Consider the following 16,932-nt stretch of genomic DNA (forward strand, 5'->3'; position numbering starts at 1 on the left):
GTGCTCATGCAGCTATGCCCTCACCTGTGGTATAGTGCACCCTGCCTTAGCGCTGTAAGGCCTGCTAGAGGGGCGACTTACCTATGCCACAGGCAGTGGTTTGTGAACATGGCACTCTGAGGGGAGTGCCACGTCAACTTAGTCTTTTTCTCCCCACCAGCACACACAAGATGCAAAGCAGTGTGCCTGAACTGAGTGTGCCTACCTGAGGGTGGCATAATAGATGCTGCAGCCCTTAGGGACCTTCCCTGACAACCTATTAGTTACTTTGCTAGGACACCAGAAAAAGGTAGGTGCAACGCTGAAGGAAATTACCTTTAACACGTTTGAGTCGAGCTCTTCTATTAAAAATGATTACACCACCAAAATTCCTTTGTATGAACTATTACTCACATTATAGCGTACCAGAAAGGTTTTTCCAAAAACTTGATGTTATTATAGGACATGCAGAATTTCATAAATTATGCTACTTAAACCTGCATATGAGGGCGGGATTGAGATGGTGGATAGTAGGATATGTGGCAGCGCAGCTTATAATGACCAAAATGGTAAAAGGAGGTTTTTGGCAGGTGCTTTATGGAGGGAAAATACAAAGCACAATACCCCTGATATTTCTCCAAGTGATGAACATTTAGGCTAAATAAAAAGACAGGATGGGAAGGAAGGCTAACAATGAGAACATGTCTATATTGGTGGGCAATGGATTCCAACAGTTAATGACGTGGTGGGTTTTGGAGCTTGGGGTACCACAGGAATAACTACACAAGAAGATGCATGATAAGGCAAAGGGCTTATGAGATTTCTATAAATACAAGCTGAATACGCACTACACAAGACAGATATTCAAATACATACAATGTAATCATTTATTGATAGCAAGCATCAAGGGAATTACTAATTTGAAGAATCACCATAAGAATATAGATAACTGCAAGAGAGGATGCAATAAGAAAGCAACATCACGGACAGCCATTACACTCATGAGGAATGGACCGCCAAGATTTTAAGGATAGAAGGGAAGGGGGTCATATGCAAATTGGTGGACGGGTAACAGGAAGAACCACTCGGGTTCCCTGAAAGGTACGAATAAGATCTTGCTTGAAGCTAGTTCAATTGAAAATCCTTCATAGGCTCTAAAACACAACGGTCCAGTTAAAGAAATTTAGGCCGATACTTGACAAAAGGTGTACCTGTCGTTATGACCAGGTAGGAATGTTCCTTCATATACTGTGGAATTATCCAAGTATAGGGGCAGACAGGAGGGATCTAGAAACAAGACTGGATACCACCATGAGATTGGGAGCACACCAAACCTCTGGGAATATGGGAAATCCAAGAGGTAAAGTTATTAAAAAATATTCTTAAACCAGGGGCTTATTGAAGCACAAATGGAAGTAGTCAAGCAACGGCACAGCATCTTATAGCCAATTAAAGAATGGATTTGACACATGGAGTCGTGCATGGTGGTGGAGAGAATGGTATATGAAGAAAGAATTGGCCCAAAAACGTTTGAGAAGGTATGTGTATCATGGATGGACAGACATTGAGTAGTGTAAAAGTAGGCAATGTTTAAGATAAAATGGTACTGTATGCCTCTGAAGAAGCCGTCAACAAGGTGCTAATTTAGATATGAACATTACAGACATGGCACAGTGTTCACTGTAATGATACAGAAATCCATGAAAAGGGGGACTAACTGTAATGCAATGCTTTCGGAACAAGGTTAAAATACTCATTTGGGGAGGGAATCAATAACTTATCTAAGGAAACCTCTCCATATCTGATTTGTTGGTTTATTTTTACGGGGTGAAGGTCAAATTAATGACTACAAATCTGGCAGTATGCAATACAAAAATGCAAACACACAATAAAATGTTTTAAAAAGTGCATAATTGTGGCCCAGCTACACACAAATGCATCCCTTTATGAGGCAAATGAGCAGAATGTGTTGTTTACCTAAATTTTGATAGTCTCTTTCACTGAATAAATGTTAGAGGTAAGCTGTAATCTTGTGTATGTGGTTTGCATCCCCAATAAGTCATTAAAACCTATATTTTTAACTTTCTTATGACATCAGGTGCCATTTTTCCTACAACACACTTTCAAATGGATTTTTATTCTGACTTGTAGTTTTCAAATAATTACTAATTTTGTACTTCCTAATGTTTACAGAGGCAGGTGAATTCCCTAAATTCTTAAAACAATTGTTCCACGCTGACTGGGATGGGGGTCTTTAGTTTTTGTTAAGGTACCTGTGGTGGATTCTGTTATTGGTGACAGACCAAAGCATTACTGAGGACAAAAGGCAGGAAGTATTATTAAGGCCATTCTGCTGGCAAATTAGGACTAAACCAGGGGTCGCCAACCATTTCTGTAACAGGAGCTACTTTTATTCAATGAAAATTATCCAGAGCTATTAATGTCAAGGATGAAGTAGTGAGCACACCAGCCACGATTGTCAGCAGTGATCACATCAGTGCATTAAGTAGAGTTGGCAGCAGTTAAGTAAAAAAGCATTATCAATTTGAAATGTCTCTAAATGGGTAATACATAACAGATGTAGCTGCAACAACCCTGGAACCAAGGTACTAATGTGAGTAATAAATCTTTCCAACTCAAATAATAGTTTTAAATACACTTTGAGTAGTCAACAATTTTTCTGCAACATCACATTAAGAGTACTGAAAATACACAAATTTTCTTTTTAAATTTGTTTTTTAAAATATTCTTTATATATATATATATATATATATATATATATATATATATATATATATATATATATATATATATATATATAATATAATAATTCAACCAAGCAAAAGATTCAATAGTAGTAACCTGGGCCGCTCACAGGAGAGCTACTTACAGGGCACTGGTAGCTTACGAGCTACCTGTTGGAGATGCTTGGACTACACCACTTTGGGGAACAAATATTTTCTGTCATAAGATCTGTTAGTTCGAAATAACCACAGGTGGCCGCATGAAGAAACTCTTGAAAAATGCCTTTGTTCTTTTTGGAGGGAAAGCAGTAGTTTTCTGTTTATTTTTCAATGAGGGTAAATACTTTTAGTTTTGTAAACATTCTGCTATGTATTAATGTACTCGGAAATTCCTGTGGGATCTGAAATGCTCTAAACCAGTACCACTCTCTCACTTCTTTTCTCTAGGGGCCTATACGGATTGTGGCACAAAAGGCCTACAACACCATTTGCTGACAATTAAAGTCTTCTCACAGAAGACGCACAGAAATTAATTTTCAGAGCAGTGGGGCGTACTGGAGAAGGTACTCAAACCTCACACATTAATGTTTCTATTGGAACCTATTTGCGACAGCACATTGCTGTGTCACTCTACAGAACTAGGCTCCAGGCACATTCAGCCTACTTTCACAATGGAATGTTTGGAGCTTGCTAGATGCACTTTTGGCCTATGGAATCAGGGGATTGGACAGTATCGTAACTGCCCAGAGGCACTGCAGGCCTTGCTGGATATCCAGTTCACTCAAAAAATGGAATCCTAAGACAGGCTGAACCAATTGCGAAGGGTGAACTGAGCCTGTGTTGAGTAGGTCTCTGTGGTGGAACTGCCTTTAATATCTCTGAACATCCTTCAAAAACATTAGGTAGTGTGAAAGAAGCATAATGGATATCGATATAATTATAATTCTGCAGCAGTACTTGTTGAGAAGGGAAATAAGCAGCGCAAGTACAGGTTATAGTAAAGAATTACTTAAATAACCATATTAAAATAACGAATGTTGTGAAATACCCCTTAGATGCTTAGTAATTACTGGTGTACCTTTTCCAAATGTCTATTACTTATTAGAATAAATACAATAATTGCAAGGTCTTACGAATCCCCACTCCCAGAACCTACTAATTGCTGTATAGAGGGATAAACTCTTTCTCTTCTGTTTTTCATACATGTGAAAAACGTTGTTTTGAAAACTTCAGCACAGCCATAATTTGTAACTAGGCAATGTTTCCAGGGCAAATAGGTGTCTTGAGAGGGATTCAATCTGATCCCTCCAAACAAAATGACTTCATGCAATCACAATTAATTTTCAAAAGTGAAAACAAGCCAAGTAAAGATGTCTGGAGCCAATAATAGCCCAGAAACAAGCAAGTATTTTGGCTGAGATTTAATCACGAATCACAACAGAAATCACACTTTCAAAAAAGTAAATGAATACATACAAAATTTCAGCTGTAACTCTGTGTTTCTTTCCTCCATAAAATGGTTTGGTGTGAAAGTTGATGCAAGCACTGTAGCCTGTTTTCGAGCAACTGATATTACATTCACCACCAAGCTCTACCCAGGGAACTGTTAGAATGGACCTACAAATAAACAAACAAGCATTTATCTTCTGAAGAACAAAACACTTGACCAAGATACCTTTTAATTCAATGTCCTTCTTTTTTTATCACAATTAAAAAAGCCCATGATTTTACCTTCCATAGCCATTGGGAAAATTAAGAATGTAATGTTCGTCATAATCAAGACAAGTAACACAGCCTGTTGAAAAAGAAAAACAACAGCGTTTAAGTTTTGACAGTAAACAAAAAGTTATCAGCATAAAGTTACCAGCACAGTGTAAAATGTGACTTATATAATTGACAAGCAGGTGTGCCAAACTAGGTTTCTGATAGAACTTTTGTTGTTGTGATCAGAAACAGAAGTCTCAGGCCAGCAAAGTGCAACCTAACTCAGATCCCCTGATCTCCTTTCTCTCCGCCTGCCCTTCCCCGCCAAAAGAGTTCACAGAGCCCAAATCCTGAAAAAATCCCAAGGCATCAGTGCTATATGCTAGGGATTATTTATTATTTCCCGAAAAAGCCTAACTGATGACAAAAGGCTTCTGCTGGAAGATAAACAGAGCATCTTCTCCATAGTACTCCATGGTCTTCAAACTTTCTAGCAAACTAACCACGGAACAACTTTGGGGCAAAGATGCAGCACATCACGGGGCTGACCTGTGACTCCGAGTCACTGCTGCCCAGCCTCCCACACAATAAAGGGAGTGATATTTCTGCAACATTTTAGACTATCCTAGTGTGACAGAGACTAACGGTGGCCACACTGTCAGTTATAAAGAAGCTGAAAGCAAAGAAAGGTATGCTAACACCAGCAGTCACTAAAATCTTTTCATGTCATGACCACAACCGCACCTAATTCCATTACAATAATATAAAATGAAGGTTACTAGAATCTACAAAATGCAACAAAGATTATGTGATTTATGCAATGTTCTGCCCTTGCAGCTTGATATACAACTGATAAAACACAGGAAAAGTGTTAGTAACACGAGGGGCCATTGCTGTGCCATCCACTAGGGAACAAAAAAAAGAGTATACTACATTTTTGCCATAATTTTGATTTAGGGCACCATTAAATTGTTTGGCTTGCCTTGGGGGCAGTTTACATGGTCTCCTGACAAACAGTTGCACATATTTCTATAGCTTTGGTTTACCTTGAAAATAATAAATGCTTTACAGCTTTCAAAAGTTATTCATCTTACCTTGTCCTATGTTATGAACACCGATAGACATTCCCAGGAATTTTGACTTGGTCCAGATATGTGCATTGAATTGTATTCTTTTGTTATAACACTCTGCGTAGAAAGCTGAAACTTCAAACAAAATACAGAAGTGAGTAAATTCCTGCCACAAAACTCAGGCTTGAGCTTAAAATAACGAGTTACTTATCTTCACTACTGTTATTTCTGGTGGATACCGTAACCGCAGATTCCTCACGTTATGAATACGCCTGGCACATGACCGAATCTCAAGAATTTTCTTTAGAAAATCCCTTGTATGTTGGTAGGTGGTGTCATGGTGCTCTGCATCTGATCTGTCCCGTACTGAGTGGGGTGTGTGGCCACTACATAGAGGCCACCTTCTTGCTTTCTGAAATAAGTTGGTTCCACTGGATGCGGACCCTTGGTAATCAGATTGTGTCAGAGTGCAGATCTCTAAACTGGAATTTTATTTTCATGGACCTAAAAAGTCAATTTCACAGAACAGGTGTGTGGGTGGGTGAGTGGGGGATCTGCGGTTAGGGAACATATTCACCAGAAAGAGTGTTACCAAAGGCAAGTAACTAGTTCTACTGATGGATACTTCTAACCTTAGATTCCTCACCTTGTGAACAGATACCAAAATAATACCTCACCAGGTGGTGGTCTGACTCAGTTCAGGAAATCACACCGGACTCAACAGGCAAAATGTAATTCATGCCACACCGGATTATCCAGGTCATACAGCTTTGTGACCATTTGAACTGATGTCTATGTAGCAGTCCGACAGAGGCCATCCTGAGAACCAGCGGTATAGTAGTAGCCTTTGTTCTAGCAGAATGAGCACGTATACCTTATGGAAAGTGGCAGAGTGATAGAATGTCCTATGTGGAAAGATGTGACAACTCTTAAGTGGAACACTGCTGTAGTGCATAGTACTAGTTTGTCTGGAAAGAAGCTGGTATATGGTTGCTGTACAGATAGTGCATGCAATTCACTCACACAACAAGATTATGTTATCAATTCAAGGAATGTAATGTTTAAGGTGAGCAGTCAGACAGAAGAGCTGTGCACTGGCTCTAACGGAGCGCACATGAGGAAGGTGAGAAACAGTTTGTGGTCCCACTGGGGCATCACAAATGGTGTTTTCGGGAACATATGGGTCAAAACAATGAGCAAACGCATCACAACAGGCTATTTAACTAAAGATAGGTGATCAGGTAAACTTAAGAAGACTGAAGAAGCAGACAAATAACCAATAACTGATGCCACAGCAAGGCCTTTCTGGGCTAAAGATGATCAAAACAAAAAAATATAAAAGACAACTGTGCCTGTACAGGTTGAATATTTTTGTAAGAAAATCAGGAAACAAACCTCTCCCAGTTTCCTGATGACTAGACTGTTTTAGTCAAGAGACGCCAGGAGACACTTACTACTTTGGAAGGGAAATCAAAAGTCATCAGCTGCTGCTGTTCCATCTCCGAAAATGGAGGTGTTGGTGCAGGACCGTGCCCTGATTCTGTGGCAGGACATACTCTTAAAAAGTAGCCAGACTGGAGGACAAATAATCACGGGCAGAAGGTCTGGATATCACACACTCTGCTCCAATCCAGGGTCACTAGAGTGGCTTAGGCCCTGGCTGTTCCTGATCTTTTGAAGAATATATGGCAGGAGAGGCAAAAGTGGGATGGCACAAAGGATTCCTAAGTGCCAATCCAAGGGAAAGGTGTCGCTGAGTGAGAACTGCCTTGAAAACTATAACATGTTAAAGTTTGGACTCTGCTAATTCTCTGCAGTGGTGAAAAGATCAAGCGAGGGCCCCCCTACTGTTGGGAGACACCCTGTGCCATTTCTGAGTGCAGCTAGTTAACGCTGGTAGAGTTCATCCTTGCAGGTGCTGTACAACCAGGGAGGTGTTCTGATGATTCAGCCAGTTCCAAAGATGCGGAACCTCTTGACACAAGATCCACTATCCACCCCGCCCTGTTTGCTGCAGTACCACATAACAAGGGTGTTGTTAGTGAGAACCTGTAACCATTCCCCCTTAGACAGAAGGAATGCTTTCAAAGCCAAGCAAATCCCCTACAGTTCCAGCAAGTTAATGTGGATGCAGGTTTCTGACATATATAAGTACTCTGATCTTCATCTCTCCCAGATGGACTGACTACGCCAACAACAATTCATTTGTCATGACCGTTAGCTCTGGGTATAGGAGGGAGAGTGGTCTGCCACCGGTCCAGCAACCCCAACTGCAGATCTTTTGCAGTCTCCTTTGACCCCTGGATAGAATGCGAACAGATCCCTCTGTGCCGTGCTCACTGAAACATCAGATCCCACTGGAGATCCTGCATGCGCCACTTGGTGTGGTTCATAAGCAGGATGCAGGAGGCCAAGAAACCTCAGAGACACTCTCCCTGAGACCCAAGTCAAGGCTGCAACATTAGGATCATAACTCGAATGTCCTGGACAGGTTAAAGTGGAGGGGTGACTTGGAGGAGCACCATGACCAGGATGGCTCTAATAAAGGTGAGCTTCTGTGAAAAAGTCAGAATTGACTTCAGCAAGTAGATGGAAAATCCCAGCAATATAAATTTTCAGCCAGGTCAGCTGTCCCACGACTGTCCAAGGTGAGCGTTCCAACAACCAGTCATCGAGAGTTGGGAAGACTGACATTCCCAACCTCCAAAAGTGGGCAGCTACCTCCACCATAAGTTCTCTGAACTTCTGAGGTGCACTGGTAAGGCCGAAGGCAAGCACTGAGAACTGAAAGTGCTTGTGGTCTACCTGAAACCACTGTTAACGCCTTTGGGACTGCAGGATGAGATGGTGTAATAGGAATCCTGCAGATCCAATGCCACCATCCAGTCTCGTGGGCAGACAGAACTTGTGCTGGGGTGAGCTTTCTGAACTTGTCCTTCAAAGGAAGGAGCTTAGAGGAAGAAGGACGAGGATAGGATAGAGGCCTCCATCCTGCTTCAGCACCAGGAGGTAACAGGATTAACAACCAGTTCCAACCTCTGATGCTGGTAATCTGTCTATAGCTCCCTTTTGCAATACAGCCTGAACCTTTCCTAAAAGACTGGATTTAAGGAAATGCCTCCTTGGTATGATCACCCCATGACTTTTTGCCTTTTGTTGATGCCATTTATGATTGTAAGTGTGCTGGGACCCTGCTACCCAGGCCCCAGCACCAGTGTTCTTTCCCTAAACTGTACCTTTGTTACCACAATTGGCACAGCCATGGCACCCAGATAAGTCCCTTGTAAATGGTACCCCTGGTACCAATGGCCCTGATGCCAGGGAATGTCTCTAAGGGCTGCAGCCATGTCTTATGCCACCCTGGGGACCCCTCACTCAGCACAGACACACTGCTTGCCAGCTTGTGTGGGCTGGTGGGGAGAAAATAACAACGTCGACATGGCACTCCCCTCAGAGTGCCATGGCCATCTCACACTGCCTGTGGCATAGGTAAGTCACCCCTCTAGCAGGCCTTACAGCCCTAAGGCAGGGTGTACTATACCACAGGTGAGGGCATATGTGCAGGAGCACTATGCCCCTACAGTGTCTAAGCAAAACCTTGTAAGTGCAGGGTAGCCATAAAGAGTATATGGTCTGGGAGTTTGTCAAACACAAACTCCACAGTTCCATAATTACACTGAAATCTGGGAAGTTTGGTATCAAACGTCTCGGCACAAAAAAAGCACACTGATGCCAGTGTAGGATTTATTGTAAAATGCACCCAGAGGGCATCTTAGAGATGCCCCCTGAACACCAGTCTGACTGCCAGCCTGCCACAACCAGACGAGTTTCTGGACACATGGGGAGAGTACCTTTGTCACTCTGTGGCCAGGAACAAAGCCTGTACTGGGTGGAGGTGCTTCTCACCTCCCCCTGCACGAACTGCAACACCTGGCAGTGAGCCTCAAAGGCTCATGCCTTTTGTTGCAACACCCTAGGACATCCCAGCTAGTGGAGATGCACACCCCTCCTGCCACTGCCCCCACTTTTGGCAACAAGGCTGGAGGAGATCATTAGAAAAACAAGGAAGAGTCACCCACCAGTCAGGACAGTCCCTAAGGGGTCCTGAGCTGAGGTGACGCCTGCCTTTAGAAATACTCCATCTTGAGATTGGAGGACTCCCCCAATAGGATTAGGGATGTAACCCCCCTCCCCTCTTGGAGGGGGCACAAAGAGGATGTAGCCACCCTCCAGGACAGTAGCCATTGGCTACTGCCCCCCAGACCTAAACACACCCCTAAATTCAGTATTTAAGGGTGACCCTAAACCCAGGAAATCAGATTCCTGTAACCTACACAAAGAAGGACTGCTTACCTGAAAGCCCTGCAGAGACGACGGAGATGACAACTGCTTTGGCCCCAGCCCTACCGGCCTGTCTCCAGACTCAAAGAACCTGCACAGCGACGCATCCAACAGGGACCAGTGACCTCTGAAGCCTCAGAGGACTGCCCTGAACCCGAAGGACCAAGAAACTCCTGAGAACAGCAGCACTGTTCAAAAACAGCAACAACTTTGCAACTTTCTAACAACTTTCAAAGAACTCACTCTTCCCGCCGAAAGCATGAGACTTCACACTCTGCACCCGACGCACCCAGCTCGAGCTCCAGAGAACCAACACTGCAGAGAGGACTCCCAGGTGACTGAGACCTCGTGAGTAACCTGAGATGACCCCCCCTGCACTCCTACAGCTACACATGCAGAGAGGATCCAGAGGCTCCCTCTGACCCCGACTGCCTGGAATAAAGAACCCGACGCCTGGACCAAGCACTGCACCTGCAGTCCCCAGGAGCAGAAGATCCGAACTCCAGTGCAGGAGTGACCATCAGGTGACCCTCTGCCTAGCCCAGTTGGTGGCTGGCCCGAGAAGCCCCCCTGTGCCCCACCTGCACCGCTAGAGTGACCCCCGGGTACCTCCATTGATTCCTATTGAAAATCTGACACCTGCTAAGCCCACTGCACCCAGCCGCCCTTGTGCCGCTGAGGGTGTGTTTTGTGTGCCTACGTGTGTGTCCCCCAGTGCTCTACAAAAAAACCCTGGTCTGCCCTCCGAAGACACAAGTACTTACCTGCTGGCAGACTGGAACCGGAGCACCTCTGTTCTCCATAGGTGCCTATTTGTTTTGGGCCCTCCTTTGACCTCTGCACCTGACCCGCCCTGTGTTGCTGGTGCGGTGACTTTGGGGTTGCCTTGAACCCCCAACTATGGGCTGCCTATGCCCAAGAACTTGAAAGTGCCTTACTTACTTGAAAAACTAACCTATATTTACCTCCCCCAGGAACTGTTGATTTTTGCAGTGTCCACTTTTAAAATAGCTTCTTGCCATTTCAACTAAAACTGTGTATGTTACTGCTCTAATTCAAAGATCCTTACTTACCCGTGTGGAGTACCTTGCATTTTATGTATTTACTTCAAATCTTGAATCTTGTGGTTCTAAAACAAATTAAGGAACGATATTTTTCTATATAAAAACTATTGGCCTGGAGTTAAGCCTTTGAGTGTGTGTTCCTCATTTATTGCTTGTGTGTGTACAACAAATGCTTAACACTACCCTCTGATAAGCCTACTGCTCAACCACACTACCACAAAATAGAGCTTTAGAATTATCTAATTTTGCAACTATCAGCCTCTAAGGGGAACACTTGGACTCTGTGCACACTATCTCTTACTTTGAGATAGTATATACAGAGCCAACTCCCTACACTGGACAAGAAGTCCTCCAAGAGGTGATGAGGTGTAGGAGGCAAGTGAGGACAGGTGAAGGGGAGGATGTATCCATTGTGGATGATTCGGAGCACCCGTCGTTCTGATGTAATGCTCTTTCCAGTAGTGGTATGAGGTGATTCGACCTCCTACCAGGTGACTGTGTGCACCGCTGAGGTCAAATTAACATGGTTTTGTGGTGGCTGCAGAGGGAGAGACAGGGTACTTTATTTCCCCTGGTGGCCGGACACTGGCAGCCTGATGCCAGACCTCTGCCACAAATGTGGTGCTAGGGCAAGGGAGAGCGCTATTGCTTTACTCTCTTTGAAGGGCTCCAAGGCGGGTTCTGCCTTGTCTCCAAAGCGATGTGAGCCATAAAATGGCATATCCACCAGGGTTTGTTGAACGTCACCAGAAAACCCTGTGGAACATATCCAAGTGTAGCATTGGAGCACCACATTAGTACCAACTGCCCTGCCTAAATAGACAATAGTGTCAAGGTCTGAGCAAATCACATACTTTTCGGTGTCCTGCCCATCAGAGATGGCCTGCCACAGGTTCATTATGAAGTCCTTCAAGCTGGCTAACAAAAACATGTGCTTTACAACTGTCTCCGTGCACCCAAACACCTCAAACAGACCTTGTGAGGGTCCGTCATTGACATATGTTCAGAGCAATTCTTCCAAGGTTTACACTCTGTTGTTTTGGGGAGAGACAATTCCCTTGCACACTTGTTAAAATTTCAAAAACAAAGTCTGCAGGCCTGGCACAATTCAAGGAGTGCACCCCAGATATGCTTTGGAAGGTGCAGAAAGAAAGGAACAGACATCAGCGCATAGATATGGTGGCTATGTAGGGGCCCTGATGTCACAACCAGAACGGGATGAATCTGATGCGAAGTGGAGGGCTCAATATCACTTACTAACACAAAAGGGAATAGCCATAGTAAATTATTTAATGCAATACATGTGCACTTTTCTAATTCCTGACTACATGAACTGGTTTAGTTTAATAGCCGATTGGAGTGTTACAGTGTGTGTGGTGTGTGCATGTTTGTGTGTGTGTATGTATGTGCGAGCGCTCATGTCAGTCGGTGTCAATGAGAGAGACACTTGTACCCCCGTAGGAGCCTTATTTCCCCAACACACATTTCTAAATGAGCCAGCAAACTGACTGAAAGGGCAGGTGAGTGGAGGCTCTGCAATAGGTAAGGTAACAAACTTCTAATCTCTAGGAAATAAATTTCAACTGGACATTTTACAGTGATTGAGCCACAAAGAATAACAGGTCACTAGAGGTATACATATACTTTTTCTGGACTGTTTTTGAGAATACAGCCCAGAAAGAGGCTTTTTCGACCCCCTGGCTCAAAGGACTTTGTGAATGTGCCAATGCAAGATAGAAAGCCCTGTTGGACTGCATCCATCCCACAATTCTCTGACCATTTACTTGTCTGAAACATGTTTCAGGGAACAATCAATCCCATGAGATTTCCCTCGGATATTTAGTTGAACTCAATCCTGTTATCATTAAAAGGCACACTCAAGAACATTAGGAAACGAAGTGCACATTTTTGAGATTCTGTTTTAATCAAAACACATTAGTGCATACAATGTTAATAGTAACTATTATGATAACAAAATAGTGGCAGTGAAATTTGCCAAAGTGCAAATTGCAAGTAATACTGTAATATATTTGTGAAATCACAAAAGTTATTTTTATATAAACATCTCCAACATACTCTTGTCTCTATGGCTAACTAAATTAACCTCAGCAGCAAAGTAAGGGCCCAACTCGATCTTCAAAGACGACTGAGACCCACATACCTCACCTGAAAAATAGAACCAATGTTTAGTGAAACAGCAGTGTTTGCTATTCTCGTCTGCACCATCTGGCAGGCAGATAAGCCCACTGAGCAAATGCTAAATGTGCCTATCATTAATCTTCACTAAAGGAAGGTGCTACAGTGCAGTATGGCTTCTGTCTCTGGTACAAAGTTCTCTCATGAGAACTGAGAATTTGGTTCATGCTAAATAGTTTGAATATATTCAAGCAGACTTGATTATTTCATAACTATGAACAATGACAAATGTCTGTTTTAGAATTCAACATTTATACCTAAATAACCAAAATATATCATTCACAAAGTGGGATAGCTAAAAGGAAAAACCATGATAATTATGAAAGTAAATTTAAACAATCCACGGTATCTAGGCCTGCACTCTATTTTAAAACACCCTTTGAGCTTACTGAGAAAGCAAATACCTAATAGGGGGATGCCATCCCACAAAGCTTCTGGATACAGTTATCTTTTAAAAACTTTTCTGTTCACCAATTACATAGAAAATGACGTGGGAATGAACAAGAAATGTATTGTAGTGGAGTGGACAGTGCTATGTAGGATTCAAGTGCAAGTAAGGCGCCTCAAATAGACTTTGAATCTGCATAATGTTTGTGGTCTTCATGCAGTATGGGTGAAAGGTTCAATGGTTTAAAATGTCAAATGCTGAAAGATGCAGTACAAATAATATACAATAATACAGTTTTCAGCTTACTTGGTGGATGATGAGAGACCTGCTCTGCCAAGAATTTGACATTATTTTTGGAAGCCCAAGGAAGTGGTCCATCAGAAATTGGGTCCTAAAAGTCAAAACAAAATTTAGATATTTGAAAATGCAATCACACTCACACATTACCTGTTCATTAGTATTAATAATCCTATTTTAAAGCCAAAATGTACAAAGATGCCTTGAGTAGAAACTACTTTTTAGGGTACCGCGCTCACTTGGGAACCGGACCTCAATGATATCAAATGGGGCTTTTTACCACTCACGTCCCGGGGTCTGACATAGTGTTGGACCCAAAACTAAATACTAAATACACTGCTGTGGATTTGACCCTCAGGAGTGAATGCAAGGCTTAATCAGGGTCAGGGTCTGGGGTTAGAAATTCAGAACTAATTATGTCACTAACATTATGCAACAAATCAAATTCCAACCAGCGCTTTGTCTTAAATACGAAAAGGATCTTTATTCTACAACAACAAAATACTACATATTCAATGTTGCTGATTTTGATATCTACACATTTTACTCTGAATAACTGAAAGTCTCCAGTTACTGGTTGAAGCCCGAGCATTTTGTGTCACAAGATCATTCACACAGTCCATCCTGCCTTGCATGCAGAACTATCCCAGGTAGTCTCTGCGACTTGCAGTCTAACGCTGCCGACAGGCAGTCAGAACCCAGCTGCAACTCTGGCCCACTCTGAAAGTTTAGACTACCTATATCAGTGACTTATTGATTTATTCTTTCATTAATGTGTAAATCTTCAAGGTTTGCTCCTAAACTGTAACTTAGTAGAAGTGTAACTTCTTGATTTATAAATAGTACACAGTAAATGTGTAATGCTTTCTACATTACCTAACGTATCTTTCACAAAATGAATTGTATTCAATATTGTGGTACATTTGAATATCCCACCAAACACGTGTGAGATCCTACGCTAGTGTCAGTTTGATTCTTATGATGTATTTGAAATTATTAAACTTGGTTACAAAAACCTCTTGGTGACTTTAGCTTTATCAGTTTGGATAGAGAAATACATTGTTCCTCATCTCAACTATGATGTGCTAATAAAACATGTATGGAATGTGATAAGGTAGCTCAATAATATTTCTTCAGATAACTATGCCCTACATTATCAATATCCCTATGTAGCATTTTTCATGAACATCTGGGAATTTTATTCTTCAAAATCAAACTATCAATTATTCTTTCTAACTTTAAAAAAAAAAAAACAGAAAACTGGTATATAAATTGCATGTTGCTCAAATAAGAACATAGGTTTAGGTAATTTATTCTTTTAAACATAGTTAATTCGCCCTATCATATAAAGAGGTCAATCTTGATGTTAACCCAGCATTTTCCATATTTATCTCCATTTGCTGACAAATTCCAATTTACACAACGCCTCATTTTTCTTGGGGATATGTTACATTCAGTATAGTTGAGTTCAGTATAGCAGTAATTTCCTTGGTACAATGCAATTGATTGGGGTGTGATAAATGATATACCATGAAATATTCCCAAAACCCTTAGCTGTTTCAAATATGTTTGCTACTGCAATTCACTCAGATGTAATTACCAGCAGTGATATGCACAGAGTTGGTCTTTCTAAAACAATGTCCCGATTTAATATATTAAAATCTGTGAGTTTTCTTAGGGAGCCAGTAAGAGGCTTTATAAAAAGTGAAAACAGCAATTCAGATAAAAGACAACCTGGCATTGTTCTTCTGTATATTTGAAATCTTTACTTCATAAACAATTTACTATTACTGATGCAATAGGTGTCTGGTACAGGACTTAATTTGTGGTATAAATTGAGTTGGATGATTCCAATGTGCCATATCAACGACTGTCCATTCACTGAGGCTAAACAAGGTGCAAATTCAGATATATTTTTCCTGAGCATTCAATCATTAATAAAACCTTGCTGGTCTGGATTGTTTGAGTTAATCAATTGTATACTTTTAGCAATCATTTTTGCATAAATGGAATCATCTAAATTATCTCAATGGCATGAACCGTGACCGCTTGAAAACCAAACTTTCACCGAATGCCAAATCATTTGGATTCATCCTGGATACCAACCTCACGCTCAAGGAACACACTGCCAAAAATCAAAGACAGTCTTCTACCAGCTCTCTCTTCTAAAGAAATTTAAATAATTTCTTTCAGAAAGCGACTTCAGAACTGCTGTTCAAGCCCTCATACTCATGCATCTGGATGGGGGAAAACCCTGCTACATGGCTTTCCAGACTCCGCAGTGGCACCCTATAAGAGCATCCTACACACCTCAGCACATCTTATTCAGGGCCTAAGAAATATGATTGTACTGCTACCATCCAGATGGAACAACTCAATTAGCTCCCTCTGGTGACCAACACCATGTTCAAAACCAGCTGTAGTGTTTACAAGTTGATAACGACCAGCACCATGCTTTACTTGCAGACAACCTCTGGAGATTCTTGGCACATCAACTACCATCAGTCTGCAGATGAAGAAGAGTACAACATAAAAAATAGGGCAGCAGGCCTTTTCCATTTATGTACCCAGGATCTGGAACAACATTTCCCTATCCACCAGGACTGCCCAAAAGCTGCTCCAATTTAGGAAAGACTTGAAGACTCATTTCTTTAAAGAAGACTAAATCACAATGCATTAACAGTCCTAAACAGAGCTACCTCTCCTATCACTTAAATGTATGCTTTTCTTTGACCCTGTTTATATATATATATATATATATATATATATATATATATATATATATATATATATATATATAATGTCACTTACCCAGTGTACATCTGTTCGTGGCATGAGACGCTGCAAATTCACATGCTGTGCATTATCCTGCCATCTAGTGTTGGGCTCGGAGTGTTACAAGTTGTTTTTCTTTGAAGAAGTTTTTTCGAGTCACGAGACCGAGTGACTCCTCCCTTTCGGCTCCATTGCGCATGGGCGTCGACTCCATCTTAGATTGTTTTCCCCGTAGAGGGTGAGGTAGGAGTTGTGTATATAGTAAAGGTGCCCATGCAATGGAGTGAGTATGTACATAATGTGTATAAAAAAAGTATATATTTACAAATTTACAAGTTTCATCAACTTATAACGGCTACAGGCTGCCTGGGAGG

The 16,932-nt window shown here is 41.8% G+C and overlaps 1 protein-coding gene across 6 annotated transcripts in view; it reads right to left on the reverse strand.

Annotated features, from left to right (window-relative positions):
* Nucleotides 1-16,932, reverse strand: part of OSBPL9 (oxysterol binding protein like 9) — an 875,847-nt gene that overhangs the window by 98,757 nt on the left and 760,158 nt on the right. For all 6 annotated transcript variants that reach the window (XM_069232680.1, XM_069232678.1, XM_069232679.1 and 3 more), the window contains 4 exons: nt 13,793-13,877; nt 5,522-5,632; nt 4,455-4,518; nt 4,200-4,340 (listed from right to left, as the gene is read on the reverse strand). In XM_069232680.1, the coding sequence (XP_069088781.1) occupies nt 4,200-4,340; nt 4,455-4,518; nt 5,522-5,632; nt 13,793-13,877 (401 nt within the window). The remainder of the gene's footprint in view (nt 1-4,199; nt 4,341-4,454; nt 4,519-5,521; nt 5,633-13,792; nt 13,878-16,932) is intronic.

Source organism: Pleurodeles waltl, chromosome 4_2, assembly GCF_031143425.1.
Source record: "Pleurodeles waltl isolate 20211129_DDA chromosome 4_2, aPleWal1.hap1.20221129, whole genome shotgun sequence".
NCBI lineage: Eukaryota > Metazoa > Chordata > Amphibia > Caudata > Salamandridae > Pleurodeles > Pleurodeles waltl.